Genomic DNA, 22875 nt, shown 5'->3' on the forward strand with positions numbered 1-22875 from the left:
CACTGTTGGCTGGGCTCCCTGCTTGTGCCATCAAACCCCTGTCACTTATCCAGAATGCTTCAGGCCGCCTGGTTTTCGACCGTCCCAAGTTCTCCCATGTCACCCCGCTCCTCCGCACAGTCCACTGGCTTCCAGTCGAAGCTCACATCCACTACAAGACCATGGTGCTTGCCTTTAGTGCAGCAAGAGGAACTGCCCCTCCCAACCTTCAGGCCATGCACTCCGTTCTGCCACCTCTGGTTTCTTGGCCCTCCCACCCCTATGAAGAACACAGCTCAATGGTGGAACCAGCTTCCCCCTGAAGCTAGGGATTCCATCTTCCGAAACCCTACCTCTTCAAAGAGTATCTTAAATACTTCCTGTACCAGCACTTGACCCCCCCCCCCCCTAGCTCTGACTTTGCTGATAGTTACTTTATTGAGGAAAAGTGTACTTACTATGCCTTTGATATGTGGTTGTCCCACCTAGTTATCTGAAGATGAATGCACTAACTGTATGTCGCTCTGGACAAGAGTGTCTGCTAAATAACAAAAATGTAAATGTATTTATAATAGTCAAATGATAGTGTGAAAGCAGGTGAGCTGATTCGACTCTTTTTGGACATTTTCTGGTGTTTTGTGATGGAAAACTAAGGGGGTCGGGCATAACACGGGCCAACCCTGATATCCATAGTGACAGGCTAGAGCTATTTTCAGCTAAATTACCCCTCCCTGTTGCACACAACAAGCTTCAATTCCCCTTCTCACAATTATTAATGGTTGATTTGATTTAAGATTAAATCGTCAAACTTGTTAAGGTCAAACATGTTACTTTATTTGGCATGTTGTCTAGTCACTTACTAAATCATTTAACCTCTTGAGATGAGATTTAAAAATAATAATAATAATTATGAAGTTTACATTTACATTTTACATTTAAGTCATTTAGCAGATGCTCTTATCCAGAGCGACTTACAAATTGGTGCATTCACCTATAATATCCAGTAGAACAACCACTTTACAATAGTGCATCTAAATCTGAATGTGTGTGCTCTTCATGACAGAATGTTAAAATTAGGTGAAATCAAAATATGTTTGTTTTTTTACCAAGTTATACTTCTTAACCAATTGGTGGAACGACAGTTTCTACTTCAGTGTGTCCACAGCTCAAATTCTCTCATTTATTATTCAAATTATTAGAATAGCTTTTCATTTGGTGTAATGGAAAGTAATGTATCGGATATGAAAACAATATTTATCTTTAGAAGTCTTGTTGAACTATCTGTCTGTTCTTGTCCACAACGTTTTTGTCTCTCCCGCTTTAACGCCCCTTTTCATAGCGGATTTTTTGGTCAAAGAAAGGTTTGCCCCGCGGGAGGCAAAAACTTCAGCACACCGAGAGTGGGCGTTTCACTAAACTTTTCCTCCATTCCACAGCCAATTGTAGGGCCTGTTCTATAAGTCGAGCCCTCTGATTTGCTTTCCTGGCCTGTCCGCAACCTGACTGACAGCCTGCTAGGGGACCTTTTAACCCTCTAAATGACTTCCCAGGGCTCCAGTGACGACTGAGAGAGGGGCAACACTTCTGATCGGAGGCTCAGCAGCGCAGGGTAGCCTTTTCAGAGGAGCGAGAAGAGGAGTGGAGAGGACGAGTGCGCGAGAGAGGGTGTCCCATCCGTTAAACTAGCTGGATGAATCCACACTCCAAAACGTATGGCTGCTTGAGAAAATAACGCTATTTTCCCCTTCTCTCTTTCTCTGGGACCTTTGGCTACCAGTTCTCTCCTAATCAGAAGTTGTCACAAGTATTTTTTCAGTTGCTCTTAAAAAGTTAACCCACCTTTGTCGTGGACGTCACTGGCGACCATGGATACACATATAAGATGGAAAGTAAAACGGAGGATAAAGGACTCGCAAATCACTTTAGCGATACTTCTACTTTTTGTCACATCACAAGCCAGTTCAGGTAAGATACCACATCCTCTATTGCAGTCTGCTGCTGCGCACTATTTTGCCCGTCTGTTCTTTAGACAGTGATATGTTCTCATGTGCAACAAGTCCGTATCATACATACCATTGTGCAACGTCAATTCTACGCCCGTCTTTTAAACCATGATTTAATTGTCTGGTTACTGGAATGTGGTCCACATTCATATTGGTGTCATAAACTGAAATGACCGCAGGCCCAGTCATGGCTTTTTAAAGAATGGCACTGGTGCTTGTTCATATACTTTGTACTCTATTGCTCAGTGTGTTGATAAAGTCTATCGATTTGGTAAGAGCCCGCTGCATAGAGGACTTGCAGCGCCAAAGATAACTATTCTTCCAGAAACTTTTCCAGAAACTCTCTTCAGATGAACTTCTCTGCCTCCAGCGATGGATTTGTGCACTCTGAAAGATGGGGTCCTCCTGCGCCATCTATAGTGCTACTTCTGATGCACATCATTTGGCATATATTATTGGTGTCTTTAAGATGTATTGTGCTGTGCGCACATAGGCTACACATTGCTATGCTGGATGATAGGACTACTGTAAAGATATAGACCTTACATTTTATTCCCTGCCTAGTGTTGAATTGATCAACCTGGAAACCAAGCTCACCTTTTATAGCCTATAGGAAAATGATTTGACCTTTCTTCAATCTTGTCGATAGATTGTAGACTATTTCTTCTTTAGGCATACTTCATGGAAATGTATTTTTCATAGCCTAACTGAAAAAAACTATTAGGCAGCATTGTGGATATGATATACAAAATATAGTAATTTCTTGGGGGTTTCATATTTGGCAAACTTTTGCGCTTTAGTTGGTATTTTAGACTTGATGACAAGTACATCCATGAGCTTAATGTGCTCCATATTCACATATGAAACAGTTGACTTTAAAGTTCAAAGGGGTATTTCTTTAATGAGAAACCGAATGGAGCGCAGCTCTGGTGAGCGGGCGTGGCCGTCGGTCTGAAGTGGCAGCGTGGAGCGGACGCTTGGCATCTCATTGTGGGCAGGGATGCGCACGGACATACCACAAATGCTCAACAAAAGAGTATAATGTCTCTGTGAAATCGTCTTCAAGGTTCTTTTTAAACTATCCCATAAACATTTGTCTTGCTATCCTCCAGCTGTCTGTTTTATACGCTCTCTATGATGAGAAAACAAGGTTATTTAGTGATCACCTGTAACGAAAGCTTTTTTAATAAAGGGTGTGCCTAGGGAACTGCTCGAACGCTGTGGTATTGCAATCAGGCTCCTTTACTCTACTGTCCAACACCTTTATTAGAACTCAAATCACTTTTGGAAATGAATTGTGTGAGTTACATGTTGCTAGATGAAAGAAAGTGGTTCATGCTGTGGACAGGAGCATTGGGTGATGTGGGGGATTTGAGTCAGGCCTACATATATTATTAGCTCACTGGCCTGCATGGCATGGTAGGTGGCCTCAGCTTGAACGCTGGCTACTGTGGAGCTCTCATCAAGTCAAAAATCCAGTCAGTCAGTTAAAAGCAGTGGAGGCTGCTGAGGGGAGGACAGCTCATAGTAATGGCTGGAATGGAGTCAATGGAATGGTATTAACCAATGGAAACCACATGTTTGATACCATACCATTGACTTATATTCCAGCCATTATTATGAGCTGTCCTTCCCTCAGCAACCTCCACTCGCTAAAAGGCTGTTAGATTAACATATGGCCTGGTCTGTTCCTTCCACATACCTCAACATGAGAGGTGGAGATCTAGAGATCTGGGTTGGATTAAATTCCCTTTGACTGTAATTTGGTAACACAATGGGATTTCCAGTCAACCTAAATTGTATGGGCCTGCACAGACGAGTCTGAGTCTTGTGCTAATGATTGAAACAATTACATATTCATGTGAATCGTTAATGCAGACTTTGATTGATTATTGACTATGGCCCTTTGGACTTCATGAAGGCTTGACCTTGAACTTTCTTCCCTATGGGAGAAATGGACACATCGCCCTTGAAAAATTGGTATTCTGATCTCAATGCAACCTGGTAAAGTAAAGGTTAAAAAATCAAGGGGGTGTGGTCTTTTAATTGCTCGTATGTGATTGACAGACCCAGTTCCCAGTCATGCCAGATGACGTGGAGAGTTGGACTGGAGTTTAACTAGGACTGAAGGGCGTGGTACAACTCACTATGATGCTGCTGCCTTCAATCAGCTCTTAAAGACCAACAGAAAACAACCAGAGGCTTGTTAAATGATCGTCTGTGATGCTGCAACACTTCCTGAAACCAGGACGCATGCAAGTACGAGTGGAGTTTATGAATTGGTATTGGCTAGCAAGAGGCTTATTACATTGCTATTGTTGCCAATGTTAACCTAAGCAGTGTTACAACAATCAAATCATCAATCATGAAAATATTTATTTTACAGGGAATAAGCATAATACATATTTCTAGCTATATTATCAAAAATAACTTTAAACTCAAAAATGCATAGCATTTCACCAAGTTAGGTAACATGGTCAACAGTTTAGGATACAGTGCCTTCGGAAAGTATTCAGACCCCTTGACTTTTTCCACATTTTGTTACGTTACAGCCTTCTTATAAAATTGATTAAAAAACATTGTTTCCCTCATCGATCTACACACAATACCCCATAATGAGAAAAGAAAAATAGATTTTTAGACATTTTTGCTCGTTTAAATATTTGTAATATTTTTATAGTACATTTACACAAGTATTCAGACCTTTAACTCAGTACTTTGTTGAAGCACCTTTGGCAGCAATTACAGCATCAAGTCTTCTTGGGTATGACGCTACAAGCTTGGCACATCTATATTTGGGGTGTTTCTCCCATTCTTCTCTGCAGATCCTCTCAAGCTCTGTTAGGTTGGATGGGGAGCGTTGCTGCACAGCTATTTTCAGGTCTATCCAGAGATTTTCGATCGGGTTCAATTCCGGGCTCTGGCTGGGCCACTCAAAGAATATTCAGAGACATGTCCCGAAGCCACTCCTGCGTTGTCTTGGTTGTGTGCATAGGGTCGTTGTCCTGTTGGAAGGTGAACCTTTGCCCCAGTCTTTGGTCCTGAGCACTCTGGAGCAGGTTTTCATCAAGGATCCCTCTGTACTTTGCTCCGTTCATCTTTGCCTCGACTAGTCTCCCAGTCCCTGCCGCTGAAAAACAGCCCCACAGCATGATGCTGCCATCACCGTAGGGAAGGTGCCTGGTTTCATCCAGACGTAATGCTTGGCATTCAGGCCAAAGAGTTCAATCTTGGTTTCATCAGACCATAGAATCTTGGTCCTCATGGTCTGAGAATATTTAGGTGCCTTTTGGCAAACTTCAAGTGGGCTGTCATGTGCCTTTTCTGAGGAGTGGCTTCCGTCTGGCCACTCTACCATAAAAGCCTGATTGGTGGAGTGCTGCAGAGATGGTTATCCTTCTGGAAGATTCTCCCAACTCCACAGAGGAACTCTGGAGCTCTGCCAGAGTGACCATCGGGTTCTTGGCCACCTCCCTGACCAAGGCTCTTCTCCCCCGATTGCTCAGTTTGGCCGGGCGGCCAGTTCTAGAAAGAGTCTTGATGGTTGCAAACTTCTTCCATTTAAGGATGATGGAGGCCACTGTGTTCTTGGGGACCTTCAATGCTGCAGAAATGTTTTGGTACCCTTTCCCAGATCTGTACCTTGACACAATCCTGTTTCGGAGGTCTACAGACAATTCCTTCGACCTCATGACTTGGTTTTTGCTCTGACATGCACTGTCAACTGTAGGACCTGATATAGACAGGTGTGTGCCTTTCCAAATCATGTCCAATTAATTGAGTTTACCACAGGTGGACTCCAATCAAGTTGTATAAACATCTTAAGGATGATCAATGGAAACATGATGCACCTGAGCTCAATTTTGAGTCTCATAGCAAAGGGTCCGAATACTTATATAGATAAGGTATTTCTGCTTTTTATTTTGAATATATTTGCGAACATTTTAAAATGTAATCCAGTTAATTTTATCCAAACATCTATTTAGACTTTTTTAGAATAAGGCTGTAAAAAAAATCAAGGGATCTGAATACATTCCTAATGCACTGTATATTGGAAAACAGCTTTGATTTACAGCTTGTGAAAGATGTGTCCCATCAGGGCAGACAGACTGTATGATTAACTGGTAATTAAAAGGAATGAGGCCAGGTTCTCCAGAGAGTTCAGCAGTAAAGGACTTATTATCCTGATCCAAACCAGATGACCCTCTCCAGCCCCAGGCTTCAGGGCTGAGAATGACTTCAGAAGCACCAGGTAGAACCCTTTTTGGTTCCAGGTAGAACCCTTTTGGGTTCCATGTAGAACCCTCTAGAACGATTTCTACATGGAAACAAAAAATGGTTCTACCTGCAACCAAAAAGGGTTCTTCAAAGGGTTCTCCTATGGGGACTTTAAGGTTCTAGATAGCACCTTTTTTTCTAAGAGTGTATAGACTTCCATAGCACCTCTGGTTCTGATCAGGCTTATTAATCATCACCTAGCGCTGTTTCAGATCCCTTTGTGCTGTTTTGCCAATTCATGGCCTTAGGAGTTGGCAAAACAGCACAAACATATTTGGGACCAGGCTAGACTTCACCTATAGTACCAATCAGAAGTTTGGACACACCTACTCATTCAAGGGTTTTTCTTAATTTTTTAAATTTTCTACAGACATGAAAATGATAAAATAACACATATGGAATCATGTAGTAACCAAAAAAGCGTTAAACAAATCAAAGTATATTAGATATTTTAGATTCTTCAAAGTAGCCACCCTTTGCCTTGATGACAGCTTTGCACACTCTTGGTATTCTCTCAACCAGCTTCACCTGGAATGCTTTTCCAACAGTCTTGAATGAGTTCCCGCATATGCTGAGCACTTGTTGGCTGCTTTTCCTTCACTCTGCAGTCCAACTCATCCCAAACCATCTCAATTGGGTTGAGGTCGGGTGATTGTGGAGGCCAGGTCATCTGATGCAGCACTCCACTCTACTTCTTGGTCAAATAGCCCTTACACATTCTGGAGGTGTGTTGGGTCATTGTCCTGTTGAAAAACAAATGATAGTCCCACTAAGTGTAAACCAGATGGGATGGCGTATCGCTGCAGAATTCTGTGGTAGCCATGCTGGTTAAGTGTGCCTTGAATTCGAAATAAATCCCTGTCAATGTCGCCAGTAAAGCACCCCACACCATCACACCTCTTCCTCCATGCTTCACCGTTGGAACCACACATGCAGAGATCATCCGTTCACCTATTCTGCGTCTCACAAAGACATGGCGGTTGGAACCATCCGACCAATGGACAGATTTCCACCGGTCTAATGTTCATTGCTCATGTTTCTTGGCCCTAGCAATTCTCTTCTTATTGGTGTCCTTTAGTAGTGGTTTCTTTGCAGCAATTTGATCCTGAAGGCCTATTTCATGCAGTCTCCTCTGAAAAGTTAATGTTGAGATGTGTATGTTACTTGAACTCTGTGAAGCATTTATTTGGGCTACAATTTCTGAGGCTGGTAACTCTAATGATCTTATCCTCTGCAGCAGAGGTAACTCTGGGTCTTCCTTTCCTGTGGCGGTCCTCACGAGAGCCAGTTTCATTATTATAGTGCTTTGTCACGTCTGCTCCCGCTCTCCCTTTCTGGCACCAGGCTGTCCTACATTACGCACACCTGTCACCATCATTACGCGCAGCAGTGCTCATTGGACTCACTACTGGACTACTGGACTACTTCCCTTTGTTGATTGCCCGGTCTATAACTGTCTCCTTCCCCGTTTGTTCTCTGTGTCTGCATTAATGTCGCTATGTGTTTATGTCCAGACGCTGTCCTGTCCTGTTCCATGTCCATGCTAATTAAATGTTCACTCCCTGTACTTGCTTCTCGTCTCCAGTGTCGACCCTTACAGAATGCAGACACCACTAAAATAAGCATCAGGGAGTTTTGGTTGGTGACGTCGGGTCTGGGTGCTATCGCCGAGGGAACCGGGGGTGCCTCAGCTAGCTCATCGGTCTTCCACGCCTTAGCTGGCTCGAGAGGTTGTCTTGCCACGGTGGGCTCGGTAGGCACCCACCCCACGTCATGCTTCAGCCGGCCCATCAGGCTCCCACGCCTCAGCCGGTTCGTCGGGCTCCCACACCTCAGCGGAATTATCGTCCTTTCACGCCTCAGCCGGATCGTCAGGCTCCCACACCTGAGCTGGCTCGCCAGGCTCCCACCCCTCTGCCGGGTCGTCGGGCTTCTACGCCCCAGCTGGCTTGTCCAGCGCCCATGCCTCGGTCAGCCCGTCAGGCTCGCCCAGGGGGGACGCTGGGTGGCGCCCCTAGAGGGGGGGTACTGTCACGCCTGCTCTCACGCCCGCTCTCCCTCTTTGGCGCTCGAGAGAGAGCTTGTCTTTCATTACGCACACCTGTCACCATCATTACGCGCAGCAGTGCTCATTGGACTCACCTGGATTCCTTCCCTTTGTTGATTTCCCGGTCTATAACTGTCTGCTTCCCCGTTTGTTCACTGTGTCTGCATTAATGTCGTTATGTGTTTATGTCCAGACGCTGTCCTGTCCTGTTCCATGTACGTGCTAATTAAATGTTCACTCCCTGTACTTGCTTCTCGTCTCCAGCATCGACCCTTACAGCGCTTGATGGTTTTTGCAACTGCATTTGAAGACACTTTCAAAGTTCTTGAAATGTTCCATATTGACTGACCTTCATGTCTTAAAATAATTATGGACTGTCATTTCTCTTTGCTTATTTGAGCTGTTCTTGCCATAATATGGACTTGGTCTTTTACCATATAGGGCTATCTTCTGTATACCACCCCTACCTTGTCACAACACAACTGATTGGTTCAAACGCATTAAGAAGGAAAGACATTGCATAAATTAACTTTTAACTTCTTATGGCTGGAATCCCGTTAACGGGATCAATATGACAACAGCCAGTGAAAGTGCAGGGCGCCAAATTCAAACAACAGCAATCTCATAATTAAAATTCCTGAAACATACAAGTATTTTACACCATTTTAAAGATAAACTTGTTAATCCCACCACAGTGTCCGATTTCAAAAAGGCTTTACAGCGAAAGCACACCAAACGATTATGTTAGGTCAGCAACTAGTCACAGAAAAACACAGCCATTTTTCCAGCCAAAGAGAGGAGTCACAAAAAGCAGAAATAGAGAGAGAATTAATCACTAACCTTTGATGATCTTCATCAGATGACACTCATAGGACTTCATGTTACACAATACATGTATGTTTTGTTCGATAAAGTTCATATTTATATCCAAAAATCTCAGTTTACATTGGCGCGTTACGTTCAGTAATGTTTTGCTTCCAACACATCCGGTGATTTTGCAGAGAGCCACATCAATTTACAGAAATACTCATCATAAATGTTGATGAAAATACAAGTGTTATGCATGGAACTTTAGATAAACTTCTCCTTAATGCAACCGCTGTGTCAGATTTCAAAAAAGCTTTACCGAAAAAGCACACCATGCAATAATCTGAGTACGGCACTCAGACACAAAAACAAGCCATACATATATCCGCCATGTTGGAGTCAACAGAAGTCAGAAATAGCATTATAAATATTCACTTACCTATGATGATCTTCATCAGAATGCACTCCCAGGAATCCCAGTTCCACAATAAATGTTTGTTTTGTTCAATAAAGTCCATCCTTTATGTCCAAATACCTCCTTTTTGTTCGCGCCTTCAGTTCACAAATACAAATTCACGACGCGCAGGCCAGACAAAAACTAAAAAAATTCCATTACAGTTCGTAGAAACATGTCAAACGATGTATAGAATCAATCTTTAGGATGTTTTTCATCATAAATCTGCAATAAGGTTTCAACTGGAGAATTCCTTTGTCTTTAGAAATGCAATGGAACTCAGCTACCAATCACGGGCGTGCGCATGTCTGAAGCTCATGCCCTGCTGGCAGAGCTCTCACTCAATCAGCTCTTATTCTCGCCCACTTCACAGTAGAAGCCTCAAACAAGGTTCTAAAGACTGTTGCCATCTAGTGGAAGCCTTAGTAAGTGCAATATGACCCCACAGACACTGTATATTGGATAGGCCAAGACTTGAAAAACTACAGACCTCAGATTTCTCACTTCCTGTTTGGATTTTTTTCTCAGGTTTTTGCCTGCCATATGAGTTCTGTTGTACTCACAGACATCATTCAAACAGTTTTACAAACTTCAGAGTGTTTTCTATCCAAATCTACTATAATATGCATATCTTAGCCTCTGGGCCTGAGCAGCAGGCAGTTTACTCTGGGCACCTTATTCATCCAAACTACTCAATACTGCCCCTCATCCATAATAAGTTTTAACAAGGGACACCTGTTAATTGAAATGCATTCCAGGTGACTAACTCATGAACCTGGTTGAGAGAATGCCAAGAGTGTGCAAAGCTGTCATCAAGGCAAATGGTGGCTACTTTGAAGAATCTCAAATATAAAATATATTTTGATTTGTTTAACTCTTTTTTTGGTTACTACATGATTCTATATGTGTTATTGCATAGTTTTGCTGTCTTCACTATTATTCTACAATGTAGAAAATTGTAATAATAAACAAAACCCTTGAATGAGTAGGTGTGGCCAAACATTTGACTTGTACTGTACACAGTAGAAATTCTGCATCATATTCTGTCTAGACTACAGGATTCTAGATGTCTATCTCTGTTCAGTAGACATGCATCATCAACTACTAGGCAGAATGAAGGCCTATCAGCCTACTTTGTGGTTAATTTGAATGTTTTCAACACAATGTAACACATGAATTGCAATGTGTTGATTAATGGTATTCCAGGTATCAACACACTTTTGGAGTAGCCCCAAGAAGGCAAGGCACAATTCTCCACTGAATTTATCTAAAGGAAACAGTTTTTATTTGACATGTGATACGAAACACTTTATTAGTAGGCATTCTGTACAGAACACGTTAACTCATGCATGATTGCTTGCAATGTAGTTCATGTTTTTCATCAAGTCACATGCTATCACTAACATATAGTGCCTTCAGAAAGTATTCACACCCTTGACCTTTCCCACATTTTGTTGTGTTACAACCTGAATCTAAAATTGATTAAATTTAGATTTTGTGTCACTGGCCTACAGACAATACTGCATCATGTCAAAGTGGAAATATTTAAATATTTTTAGAAATTTTTTACAAGTCAATTAAAATTGAAAAGCTGAAATGTCTTGAGTCAATAAGTATTCAATACATTTGTCATGGCAAGCCTAAATAAGTTCAGGAGTAAAAATATGCTTAATAAGTTGCATGGACTCACTCTGTGTGCAGTAAGTGTTTAACATGATTTTTGAATGACTACCTCATCGCTGTACCCCACACATACAAACAGTATATGTAAGGTCTCTCAGTTGAACAGTGAATTTCAAACACAGATTCAACCACAAAGACCAGGGAGGTTTTCCGGTGCCTCGCAAAGAAGGACACCTGGTAGATGGGTAAAAAAAAGCAGACATTGAATATCCCTTTGAGCATGGTGAAGTTATTCATTACATTTTGAATGGTGTATCAATACAGATAATTAATATGGGTTGTGTTGTTTCATGTGGTTATTGTTTAGTAGCATTTACTGTTATTGGCTACTCTTTTGTTGAGAAATATTTGTACCTATATAAATATATTTACATCCATATGTCTTGTTCTCCATTCCCTTTCCAAATTTGATTCAATATATTTTTTTACACAAGTCTCAACTCATTACAATTACATTTTATTGTGTAGGGATTTTATACAACATTTCATTGTCCCAGAACTTTGAATTAACATATAGTCCCATGCCAAACCTCATAAAAGATGTTGATAATGAAAAGGAGAGAACAAAACAGAACAGTTTTTACCCTCAAAACTGTCAAGATCGAGGTCTCAATGATGAATTAATTTTAACTGTACTAGAATCAGATATATAATGACAAAAACATCTTCAAACCCAAGTGTAACCTCAGTTCAGTGTTTATTTATTACTTGGTTATCTTCTCTTGACAAAAATGAGAGGAGTACAGAGTGAAAGTCTGGTAATGACAGGAACCAATAGGAGATGGGTTTCCTAGGTGTGTGGATGGGGTCAGAGGTTAAAGTTTGAGGATCATTACCTTCAGGTGACCAGCGCTGCTAGGTTTACAGTTTCAGAGCCCTTGGGAAAGGAATGACCTTGCTGTTAACGTAAGATCTTTAGCAGTTAGATCATCATTCATCCATTGCCTACTAGTCCTAAAGATGATCTTTATGTTTTTTTGAAAACTCACCCCTGGTGAGTCACTGGCTGTTCAGGACAGGAGGGACAGAGAAAGAGAGAGAGGTGCATTGTGGGTACCTTGTCGAACTTGCGTGACATGATTTCCTGAAACAAAAAAGTCTGGAATGCTTTGCTTTAGAACACCATGCCCATTCTTCATTCTGGCTTTGATGACATTTTCAAGAACTAAAAACAAAGATGAACGAATGTGATTTAATGGTTAAAAAATGGATGCTAAATAACTGACTTTAAGAAAACTGATATTTTGCAAAGTGCAAATATCTGGGTCTGTCTTGATCTCTCGCTTAACAATGCTTGTTTTAAAGAGCTTTATTCCCTGACCTTGATGAGGCAGCTTTATTTTGCTTTCTTGTGAAAGTTGTTGTTATATTAGCCATGTGGCTGCTTCTCAGAGGCTAGGCTTTGCTCCCAAAATGTTTATTTTTGTGTGAGGCAAACAGATTAAAGAGAAGTTCACGTTTCCATCAAGTCACCCACCGGAATCAATGGGACCTTTTCTCAAAGCTTCAACATGTTTCTCCTGGTTTGTTATCATTCATTAAGAAAAGGTTTTTGAACGGTCTGTGTCAATAGGAACATTCCCCTAGGCATGTCAAACTGCTTTATTCAGCAAAAATACTTGAATAACATTCCTTGAATACCTGGGTAAAATGAAAACGTGGGTGGATTGGGGCCGAAGCCAACGACTACTCGATATGTAAACGTTGACTACAGTGCTTGTTGTTTTCAGCCTGAAAAGGACTATGGGTAATGGAGTTTTTGTGATTTTAAGATTCATGGTGTTTCTCTAATGTTTGACATTTAGTTTTTATCCATTTGTTTTTTATATAAAAAAATGGGATTATAAGAAAGAAGCACTTGTTGTTTAACTGTGTTCAACATCTGGATCTGATAAGCTCCATTGTGCCGTCTGGCGTCTGCTGATCCTAAAAAAAATAGGGGGAAAAATGCATTCCAGATGTTTTTATCCCACTCCTGGTGGAACAAAGTACTATGAAATAAAGCACTGTTTCATTTTTCTAAAGAAAGATATACCTCTAGTACCTACTGGTTTTAGAGTTGAGGCTTTTCGCTGGAAAAATAGCTGCGTCCCATTAGGTGAGCTTTGGTGAGACGTTTTAGAGATGGTGTGAGTTTCATAGCAGCCAGGTTTGGAGCCATGCAAAGCAGCCTGGGTAATTTAAATGTTATTTTTGTGTAAAGGTTGACTTTACTATGGGGGTCAAAGGTCAAGCACCGCTGGGCCACAGCGGTTTTCCATCCTTTCGGCCCACCGTCAGAACAGTTCCTCTACAAAAGGAAGTTTCCATGATAGATTGGATGTACCTTTTTATCGTATTACCCCTAATGTCATTCATGTGTGTTATGGAAGAAGAGGGCAAGGTTGTTACTGACTGATGTAACTGATGCAGAATGTTTATGGCCTCCAAACCTGGTGTTGCAACGGAAACCTCTGGAACTGTTCTGTTCTGGCTGCAACATGGTGAAACACAGACACAGGTACCATACTGGTGGCATTTCAGCATTGCAATCAAGTAATAAAAACACAGCCATGAAACCCAAAATTGAGAAAGTTCAGTTCAGAGTGCAATCCCCAATCTCAACCCCATCATTATTAGTAATTGTTTGTCCCTTTTGAGTGAATGCAGTTTCTGCTCCAGTTTTTCAATGGCCATATACTTATCCCTCAATATGGGAAATCCTTTGAGCTCATTTTACTCAATCAGTGGTGGTGTTGTGGTGTGAAAAGAGCTGTTTTTGAGTGTGTGTGCGTGCGTGTGTGTCTATCGTCATGGTGCAGGGAAAGGAATCTGAGTTTGCTGGACTGTGGAGAGAAGCAGTGACCCTGCAATCTCATGATCCACTTCAGACTGTGAATGCAGCCATTATGGTGTGGAACTAAACTGGCTGGGCCGTTGAACGGTTCATGGTTTTGTTTACGACCCCTAGCCTCCAACCAGCTCCATCCAACGCCTGGTCAACAGCAAAGACTGACACTCTTGTTTTTATATCTGTGCAGATGACGGAATGCAATGGCTGATAAAAGATTATTCCAGGTCAGAATTTTGACTCTGTCTGTCAGATTGAAGGAGATCCTTTGTATGCCACTCATGTCATAAATATGTTTATGTCGTGTTAGGGACAGGGAAACACTGTTCTGTCAAGAGTTCATAGAGAGACTGCTCCAAAGAACCATGGGGCATCTTATTGGCCGTCTTCCCACAGAAGCTGTAGAGCCAGGTTTTCCAGGACAGTGATTTGACAGGAGACTATGTTCAGGCTTGGACATGATCCTCTATTGAAAAGGAGAAAATAGGGTATTATCTTGATTTCATAGTGAAAAGTTGCCCCAATAACAGTTGTAGGGATTGTAGTATTTTCAATAGTGGGTCTTCCATCAGATGTGGTACCATGCCAGTCTTTTACATTTTAGTAGACACTGTTACCTAGAGAAACTTACAGGATCTATTATGGTTAAGTGCCTTGCTCAAGGGCATGTTGACATATTTTTCACCTAGTTGGCTTGGGGATTTGAACCAGCAGCCTTTTGGTTACTGGCTCACCGCAGTTTACCACTAGGATACTTGCCACCCTTTTCTTGCAGTTGGTAGTGTCAGAGCCTATGCCTGTATTCACTCACCGTCTGTGCTGTATACACTGTAAGACCATAAGTGGTATAGACTACTTCTCACTGTAGCTCTTTTCCAGCCAAAATCATTGGGTATTCACTATTCAGCTCTCCAGGATAGCAGCACTGTTCTCTATTAAGGGGTATTATAATGATTGAGCATGGAAAGCAATGCTATGAGTCATCCTTTCCAACCCCAATCCCCATCCCCAGTCAGCCCTAGCCTCAATCCTAGCCACAGCCTGGGCAGCAGAACTACTGAATGAAGCATTTTAGGGGGAAATCGCATGATTATCTTCCCTGGTAGCTAACCCCACTCCAGAAACCTCACTACTTCAGTTGGAGCCATTCTATTTTTCTTTATTAGGTGAGAAAATGGTTGGAAAGACTGTATGACAGACAGACAGACAGACAGACAGACAGACAGACAGACAGACAGACAGACAGACAGACAGACAGACAGACAGACAGACAGACAGACAGACAGACAGACAGACAGACAGACAGACAGACAGACAGACAGACATCTGCTCACTCAGCATCACTACAGTTAGTTTGCTCGGACCTTGGGCAGGACAGCAACCACAGAGGGAATTACGCCTGCTTACAGAGCTGCTATAGATGGAACAAAATGAGGTTGAACAATACAGAATGGTACATTTACAGTGTGGGAATCTTTTCTATTTGAGAATGAGGTGAAAGGGGAGTCTGTGTGCTCCTTCATCCCCTGGCAGGTGGGCTCTATGTCTCCTCCTATAATGTCAGTGGTAGTATCAGGCCAGGGCAGGACAACCAATCCCCCACCCACTCAAAACTGGGACAGGAATTGGTTGCCATGGAGACATTGGAAGCAAGTTCCAAAGATTTTTCACATGAGGTTGGATCTCCTGGCAAGTTTTGTCTGTGTACAAGTCTGACTGCATGGTGTTTGACTGGTCATTAGAGCCCATAGCAACATGGTTGGTGTAGTACCACTATTCATTTCTCCTTCAAGAACAGAAGGCCATTTTTTTCTGAGCAACACAAGTTGATTAATAACATCAATATAGTTCCTTTCCTCAAAAAACATATAAACCCAAAGCAAGAGGGTTTTCTAAATCATATCCCCTAACCAAGAACATATCATGTTGATAAAATCACTGGAGGCTGTTCCTTAAATCTCTCAATGATTCATGTGTTTTTGCTTCCAGAAAATATTGGAGCTAATAGTTAGATATAGTTTTTCATGTTTCTAAGGCAATGGCTTGAAGTTTATTTTCATGAGTAATTTGTTTGTTATCATTTTGGTTGTCATGTTGAATTTGGATGGAGGCATACAATACTTTGCATAAGTAGGCCTCAAAGCTTGTATGAAAGTATTTATCTGTGGCTGAGCGACAACTTTTCTGGCAAAGCTTTCTGGGTCATTGAGTTCACTGATGATGCCATGGAATTATAGTTTGTGTCTGTGAATAAAGGGATGCATTCTTCTTTCAACTCATTCCTGCATTTGAAAGAAAACAGCTCAGGTTCGATTCTCATCATTTCCACAAAAGTCCAAGCAATTCACATAATTGGTTCAAAGTGGGTAATTCTAGCAACAGCCAGACAGTTGAGATCCAAAAGTCCGATAGCCATTGGAAAGTACTGTCTGTTCTGCTGTGTGTGTGTGTGTGTGTGTGTGTGTGTGTGTGTGTGTGTGTGTGTGTGTGTGTGTGTGTGTGTGTGTAAGGCCTTTATTAGTGTAATTCTGTTATAGGGTTGTAGCATTTTGGAGATTTTGCTTATTTTCTCTCTGCTCTGTTCATCTTGTTCATGTCTGTCCAAAGAGCTGGTGGGGAGATGGATTGTTCTGGAATGCGAGTGCTGTCTTGTTTTGTCGTTAGTCGTCCAGCAGTCAGCCCCCGGCACTCAGAACGAGATCAGCAGCAGAGAGAAACAGAGGATGCAAGGGAGCCCAAGGAGCGGAGAGAGGCAGAAAGATTGAGAGACAAAGAAAGTGAAAGAGAGACAGATAAAGAGGGAGAGGGAGATAAGTGGACAGAGCGAGAGAGAGAGAGAGAGAGAGAGAGAGAGAGAGAGAGAGAGAGAGAGAGAGAGAGAGAGAGAAAAGACAGAGCGAGATTCAAGAGGTAGAGGGCAGAGTGAGAGAGGGCAGAGTGAGAGAGGGCAGAGTGAGAGAGGGCAGAGTGAGAGAGGGCAGAGTGAGAGAGGGCAGAGTGAGAGAGGGCAGAGTGAGAGAGGGCAGAGTGAACGAGGACAGAGTGAGAGAGGGCAGAGTGAGAGAGGGCAGAGTGAGAGAGGGCAGAGTGAGAGAGGGCAGAGTGAGAGAGGGCAGAGTGAGAGAGGGCAGAGTGAGAGAGGACAGAGCGAGAGAGCATGGAGGAGTGGAGGAGTGGAGGAATGCAGTTGAGTGAGGACAGAAAGAGCAGACAAGACAAGGGATTGACAAGTACAGCCAGACTTGCTAAGAGGGAGCCACATAATAGCTGCAGAAGGAGAGAGAGAGAGAGAGAGAGAGAGAGAGAGAGAGAGAGAGAGAGAGAGAGAAGGAGAGAAAGAATGCCTGTGTGTCTCGAGAGTGCCATTTCTCTGCAGTCAGTCTCGCTGTAAACTGAGTGTTTAAGAGTGAGCAGCAGCAACCTGCTTGAATCAGTTTTTCCATCTTAGTCTGCTGCTGTGGAGGGGAGGGACGGAGGGACGGAGGGAGGGAAGATGGGAGGGATGATGGTAGATACTGATTTATTTCTCTCTGGTCTGAGACTGCTCATCGCTCGCTGTGGAGACAATGAAGCAAACCACCTGGTATTCTCCCTGCTAAAGCAATAAGACCAGGGCTAAAGCCCTGACAGAGTAGACTGAGAAGACCAGGGCTAAAACCCTGACAGAGTAGACTGAGAAGACCAGGGCTAAAGCCCTGACAGAGTAGACTGAGAAGACCAGGGCTAAAGCCCTGACAGAGTAGACTGAGAAGACCAGGGCTAAAGCCCTGACAGAGTAGACTGAGAAGACCAGGGCTAAAGCCCTGACAGAGTAGACTGAGAAGACCAGGGCTAAAACCCTGACAGAGTAGACTGAGAAGACCAGGGCTAAAACCCTGACAGAGTAGACTGAGAAGACCAGGGCTAAAACCCTGACAGAGTAGACTGAGAAGACCAGGGCTAAAGCCCTGACAGAGTAGACTGAGAAGACCAGGGCTAAAGCCCTGACAGAGTAGACTGAGAAGACCAGGGCTAAAGCCCTGACAGAGTAGACTGAGAAGACCAGGGCTAAAGCCCTGACAGAGTAGACTGAGAAGACCAGGGCTAAAGCCCTGACAGAGTAGACTGAGAAGACCAGGGCTAAAGCCTTGACAGAGTAGACTGAGAAGCACAAGCCAGCGCTCACACACACACGTGGTGAACGCTCACAAACATTAGTCTAGCTGGAGCTACTCCTGGCTTAGTGCGAGTGTGTCTGCCTGTTGGTCGTTAGATGAGTGTGTCTACCTGTTGGTCGTTAGATGAGTGTGTCTGCCTGTTGGTCGTTAGATGAGTGTGTCTACCTGTTGGTCGTTAGATGAGTGTGTCTACCTGTTGGTCGTTAGATGAGTGTGTCTGCCTGTTGGTCGTTAGATGAGTGTGTCTACCTGTTGGTCGTTAGATGAGTGTGTCTACCTGTTGGTCGTTAGATGAGTGTGTCTGCCTGTTGGTCGTTAGATGAGTGTGTCTACCTGTTGGTCGTTAGATGAGTGTGTCTGCCTGTTGGTCGTTAGATGAGTGTGTCTACCTGTTGGTCGTTAGATGAGTGTGTCTACCTGTTGGTCGTTAGATGAGTGTGTCTGCCTGTTGGTCGTTAGATGAGTGTGTCTACCTGTTGGTCGTTAGATGAGTGTGTCTACCTGTTGGTCGTTAGATGAGTGTGTCTGCCTGTTGGTCGTTAGATGAGTGTGTCTACCTGTTGGTCGTTAGATGAGTGTGTCTACCTGTTGGTCGTTAGATGAGTGTGTCTACCTGTTGGTCGTTAGATGAGTGTGAAGTGATTAAGCTGCTGTTTTTTATACTGTTACACTAGCAGAACTTGGCAAGGCGAAGCGACCGTCGACCGTCTGTGCTCTCATACTCCCTAAAGACCATCGCTTGGAAAAGCGGGGAAAAAAGCTGCAATATTACCGTTTGTCTTTCTTGAGCCACTATAGCAATAACATAACCAGAAACACTCCCTCAAAATAAATACATCAAGAAATCAGTCATCACATTTTTGCAGAGATCTTAGTCGTGCAAATTTGACATCTAACTAAGATGTTTGGTGCAGTATTTCTCAAGTGAAAAAATGTGCATGAAAAGGAATAGTCTCTCATTGAATGACAACCAACACTTCATATTCCTGCTCCTACTAGGAGTAGGACCAATCACAGACGAAGGGGCATAGACTTCGTCTACTAAACTTGGTGTGCACGAACAGCAGAAAAAAAACTCCCGAAGACCAAAACATCACAGAATTGTTGTGATGATATATGCACAAACTGTTACGACTGGAAAGCATACGGTAAGCTTAAAACACGGCACACTGAACGATCAGCAGATGAACGCTGATCCACATTCAGTGCAATGTGTGCGAGCCTCACGTTTATGTGAATAATAGTGTGTTTTTGTCTCGGTGTGAGCACACAGTTTAGTGTGTGTGTGTGTGTGTGTGTGTGTGTGTGTGTGTAACTGACTGAATTCCATGTGTTCCTTGTCTTGTCTGGTGTTTCCTGTTATTCAGAGTGCGATTGTGAGCTAGCTGAAGTTATTCTCTAGGAACTCTATTTGTCTGACTGTGTGTGTGTCGTCTTGTGACTGGCACGCTCACAACGGCCTGGTCAAGACCAGAGAAATGAGAGCTATGGAAACAACTGAGCCAGTCTCTCTCCTCTCTCCTCTCTGCTCTCTCCTCTCTCCTCTCTGCTCTCCTCCTCTCTCCTCTCTCCTCTCTGCTCTCTCCTCTCTCCTCTCTCCTCTCTGCTCTCTCCTCTCTCCTCTCTCCTCTCTGCTCTCTCCTCTCTGCTGTCCTGCTCGGTCACTGGGAGAGGTACTTCTATGTGTGTTCTGTTTTTGATATCTATGCTTCTGTTTCATGTGAATACTGTTTTGGTGAGCTTGTGTGTATGTGTGTGTGCCTGTGTGTATGAGAGCGAGAGAGAGAGAGAGAGAGAGAGAGAGAGAGAGAGAGAGAGAGAGAGAGAGAGAGAGAGAGAGAGAGAGAGAGAGAGAAAGAAAGAAAGAGGGAGAGAGAAACAGAGACAGGGAGGGAGGGAGGGAGGGAGGGAGGGAGGGAGGGAGGGAGGGAGGGAGGGAGGGAGGGAGGGAGGGAGGGAGGGAGAGAGAGAGGGAGAGAGAGAGAGAGGGGTAGCACTTTTCCGGAACAGGGATCGTTTCAGTTGTAAGCAAATGGTCAGCAAATCAGGCTGCTGCGATGCACAATGGCTTTATTGTAGCTGACATTAGTGTGTTTGTGCGTGTGTGTGTGCATGCATGCTTGTGTGTTGTGAGTGTGTGTGTCCTGTCAGTGTGTCTATGTAGTGGGGTGTAATGTAGTGTACGTAATGACCACAGGCTAATCTTAGGGGCGAGTCATATGATTACAAAGCCAACATCCTCAGGTCAACGCTGATGGCTACCTGTCAGTTGGGAGGGTGACTGAGGGCATGTGTGTGTATTTGCGCATGTGTGTGTTTTTGCGTGTGTGTGTGTGTGTGTGTGTGTGTGTGTGTGTGTGTGTGTGTGTGTGTGTGTGTGTGTGTGTGTCTGTATTTTGATCTAAGGGGTTAATTGAACATTAGCCAAAATATTCTGATATATGTCATCATATCAGCCACAGGCCTTTCCCTTATAATGCTCAGATTTGACATCAACAGTACACGTCACTTCTGGCATCCATCCAAGTTGGGATAAGAGTTAAAAGACCCCACACCCTCCCTGCCCCCATCTGGGATGCTGCGCTGTAGGAGGGGGACGTTCTGCTTCCCACTCTGCCCTGGTTTCTTGGCGACGGGCTGACAGGCAGTCGGACAGACAGGCGGGTGGACAGAGGGTCGGCCACAGAGACAGACTCCACGCTGCTGCTAATTGCTCTTTGTCCTCAGCGCCAGGTCAAGCATGTGCCTTAGTGCCAGGAGAACACAACCAGCCTGGCCTCAGCCTGCAGGAGGAGGGAGGGGAGAAACACTGGTTACATCCCAAATGGCACTCCATTGCCTTTTTAGTGCACTACTTTTGACCAGGATTTATAGGGCTCTGGTCAAAAGTAGTGCACTATGTAGGGAATAGGGTGCCATTTGGGATTCAGTAGGTGCAAGAGGGAAGAATGTTAATCCTGGTTCCTGCTCTGTAAAAAGCTCCCCCTGCTTCACTGGGCCTGTTGCCTGCCCTGCTCCACCAGCAGGGAATGAGACGCATCACACTGAATGGACAACAGTCACTGAATGGTGTGTATGGGGGGGGGTGGATGTGTGTGTGTGTGTGTGTGTGTGTGTGTGTGTGTGTGTGTGTGTGTGTGTGTGTGTGTGTGTGTGTGTGTGTGTGTGTGTGTGTGTGTGTCGAGACTGCGTGAGACGAGGGGGTCTGCGACTGTCTTGGCACCCAGCCCAAATCAGGATTCTAAACCTGGCGCTGGAGCTGCTGCTCAGAGAGAAAGACAACAAGGAAGGAAGGGAGAGACAACAAGGAAGGGAGTGAAAGACAACAAGGAAGGAAGGAAAAGACAACAAGGAAGGAAGGGAAAGACAACAAGGAAGGAAGGAAAAGACAACAAGGAAGGAAGGGAAAGACAACAAGGAAGGAAGGGAGAGACAACAAGGAAGGAAGGAAAAGACAACAAGGAAGGAAGGAAAAGACAACAAGGAAGGGAGGGAAAGACAACAAGGAAGGAAGGGAAAGACAACAAGGAAGGGAGGGAAAGACAACAAGGAAGGAAGGGAAAGACAACAAGGAAGGAAGGGAGAGACAACAAGGAAGGAAGGGAAAGACAACAAGGAAGGAAGGAAAAGACAACAAGGAAGGAAGGGAAAGACAACAAGGAAGGAAGGGAAAGACAACAAGGAAGGAAGGGAGAGACAACAAGGAAGGGAGGGAGAGACAACAAGGAAGGGAGGGAAAGACAACAAGGAAGGAAGGAAAAGACAACAAGGAAGGAAGGGAAAGACAACAAGGAAGGGAGGGAAAGACAACAAGGAAGGAAGGGAAAGACAACAAGGAAGGGAGGGAAAGACAACAAGGAAGGAAGGGAAAGACAACAAGGAAGGAAGGGAGAGACAACAAGGAAGGAAGGGAAAGACAACAAGGAAGGAAGGAAAAGACAACAAGGAAGGAAGGGAAAGACAACAAGGAAGGAAGGGAAAGACAACAAGGAAGGAAGGGAAAGACAACAAGGAAGGAAGGGAAAGACAACAAGGAAGGAAGGGAGAGACAACAAGGAAGGAAGGGAAAGACAACAAGGAAGGAAGGGAAAGACAACAAGGAAGGAAGGGAGAGACAACAAGGAAGGAAGGGAAAGACAACAAGGAAGTAAGGGAAAGACAACAAGGAAGGAAGGGAAAGACAACAAGGAAGGAAGGGAAAGACAACAAGGAAAGAAGGGAAAGACAACAAGGAAGGAAGGAAAAGACAACAAGGAAGGGAGGGAAAGACAACAAGGAAGGAAGGAAAAGACAACAAGGAAGGGAGGGAAAGACAACAAGGAAGGAAGGGAGAGACAACAAGGAAGGAAGGGAAAGACAACAAGGAAGGAAGGGAAAGACAACAAGGAAGGAAGGGAAAGACAACAAGGAAGGAAGGAAAAGACAACAAGGAAGGGAGGGAAAGACAACAAGGAAGGAAGGGAGAGACAACAAGGAAGGAAGGGAAAGACAACAAGGAAGGAAGGGAAAGACAACAAGGAAGTAAGGGAAAGACAACAAGGAAGGAAGGGAAAGACAACAAGGAAGGAAGGGAAAGACAACAAGGAAAGAAGGGAAAGACAACAAGGAAGGAAGGAAAAGACAACAAGGAAGGAAGG

General features: G+C 43.8%; 1 protein-coding gene across 1 annotated transcript in view; it reads left to right on the top strand.

Annotated features, from left to right (window-relative positions):
- Nucleotides 1–1521: 1521 nt before the first annotated feature.
- Nucleotides 1522–22875, top strand: part of col5a1 (procollagen, type V, alpha 1) — a gene marked incomplete in the record, with an annotated part of 131853 nt that continues 110499 nt past the window's right edge. The window contains 1 exon segment of the mRNA XM_029709864.1: nt 1522–1944. Coding sequence (XP_029565724.1) covers nt 1845–1944 — 100 coding nt within the window.

Source organism: Salmo trutta, chromosome 23, assembly GCF_901001165.1.
Source record: "Salmo trutta chromosome 23, fSalTru1.1, whole genome shotgun sequence".
Taxonomy (NCBI): Eukaryota; Metazoa; Chordata; class Actinopteri; order Salmoniformes; family Salmonidae; genus Salmo; species Salmo trutta.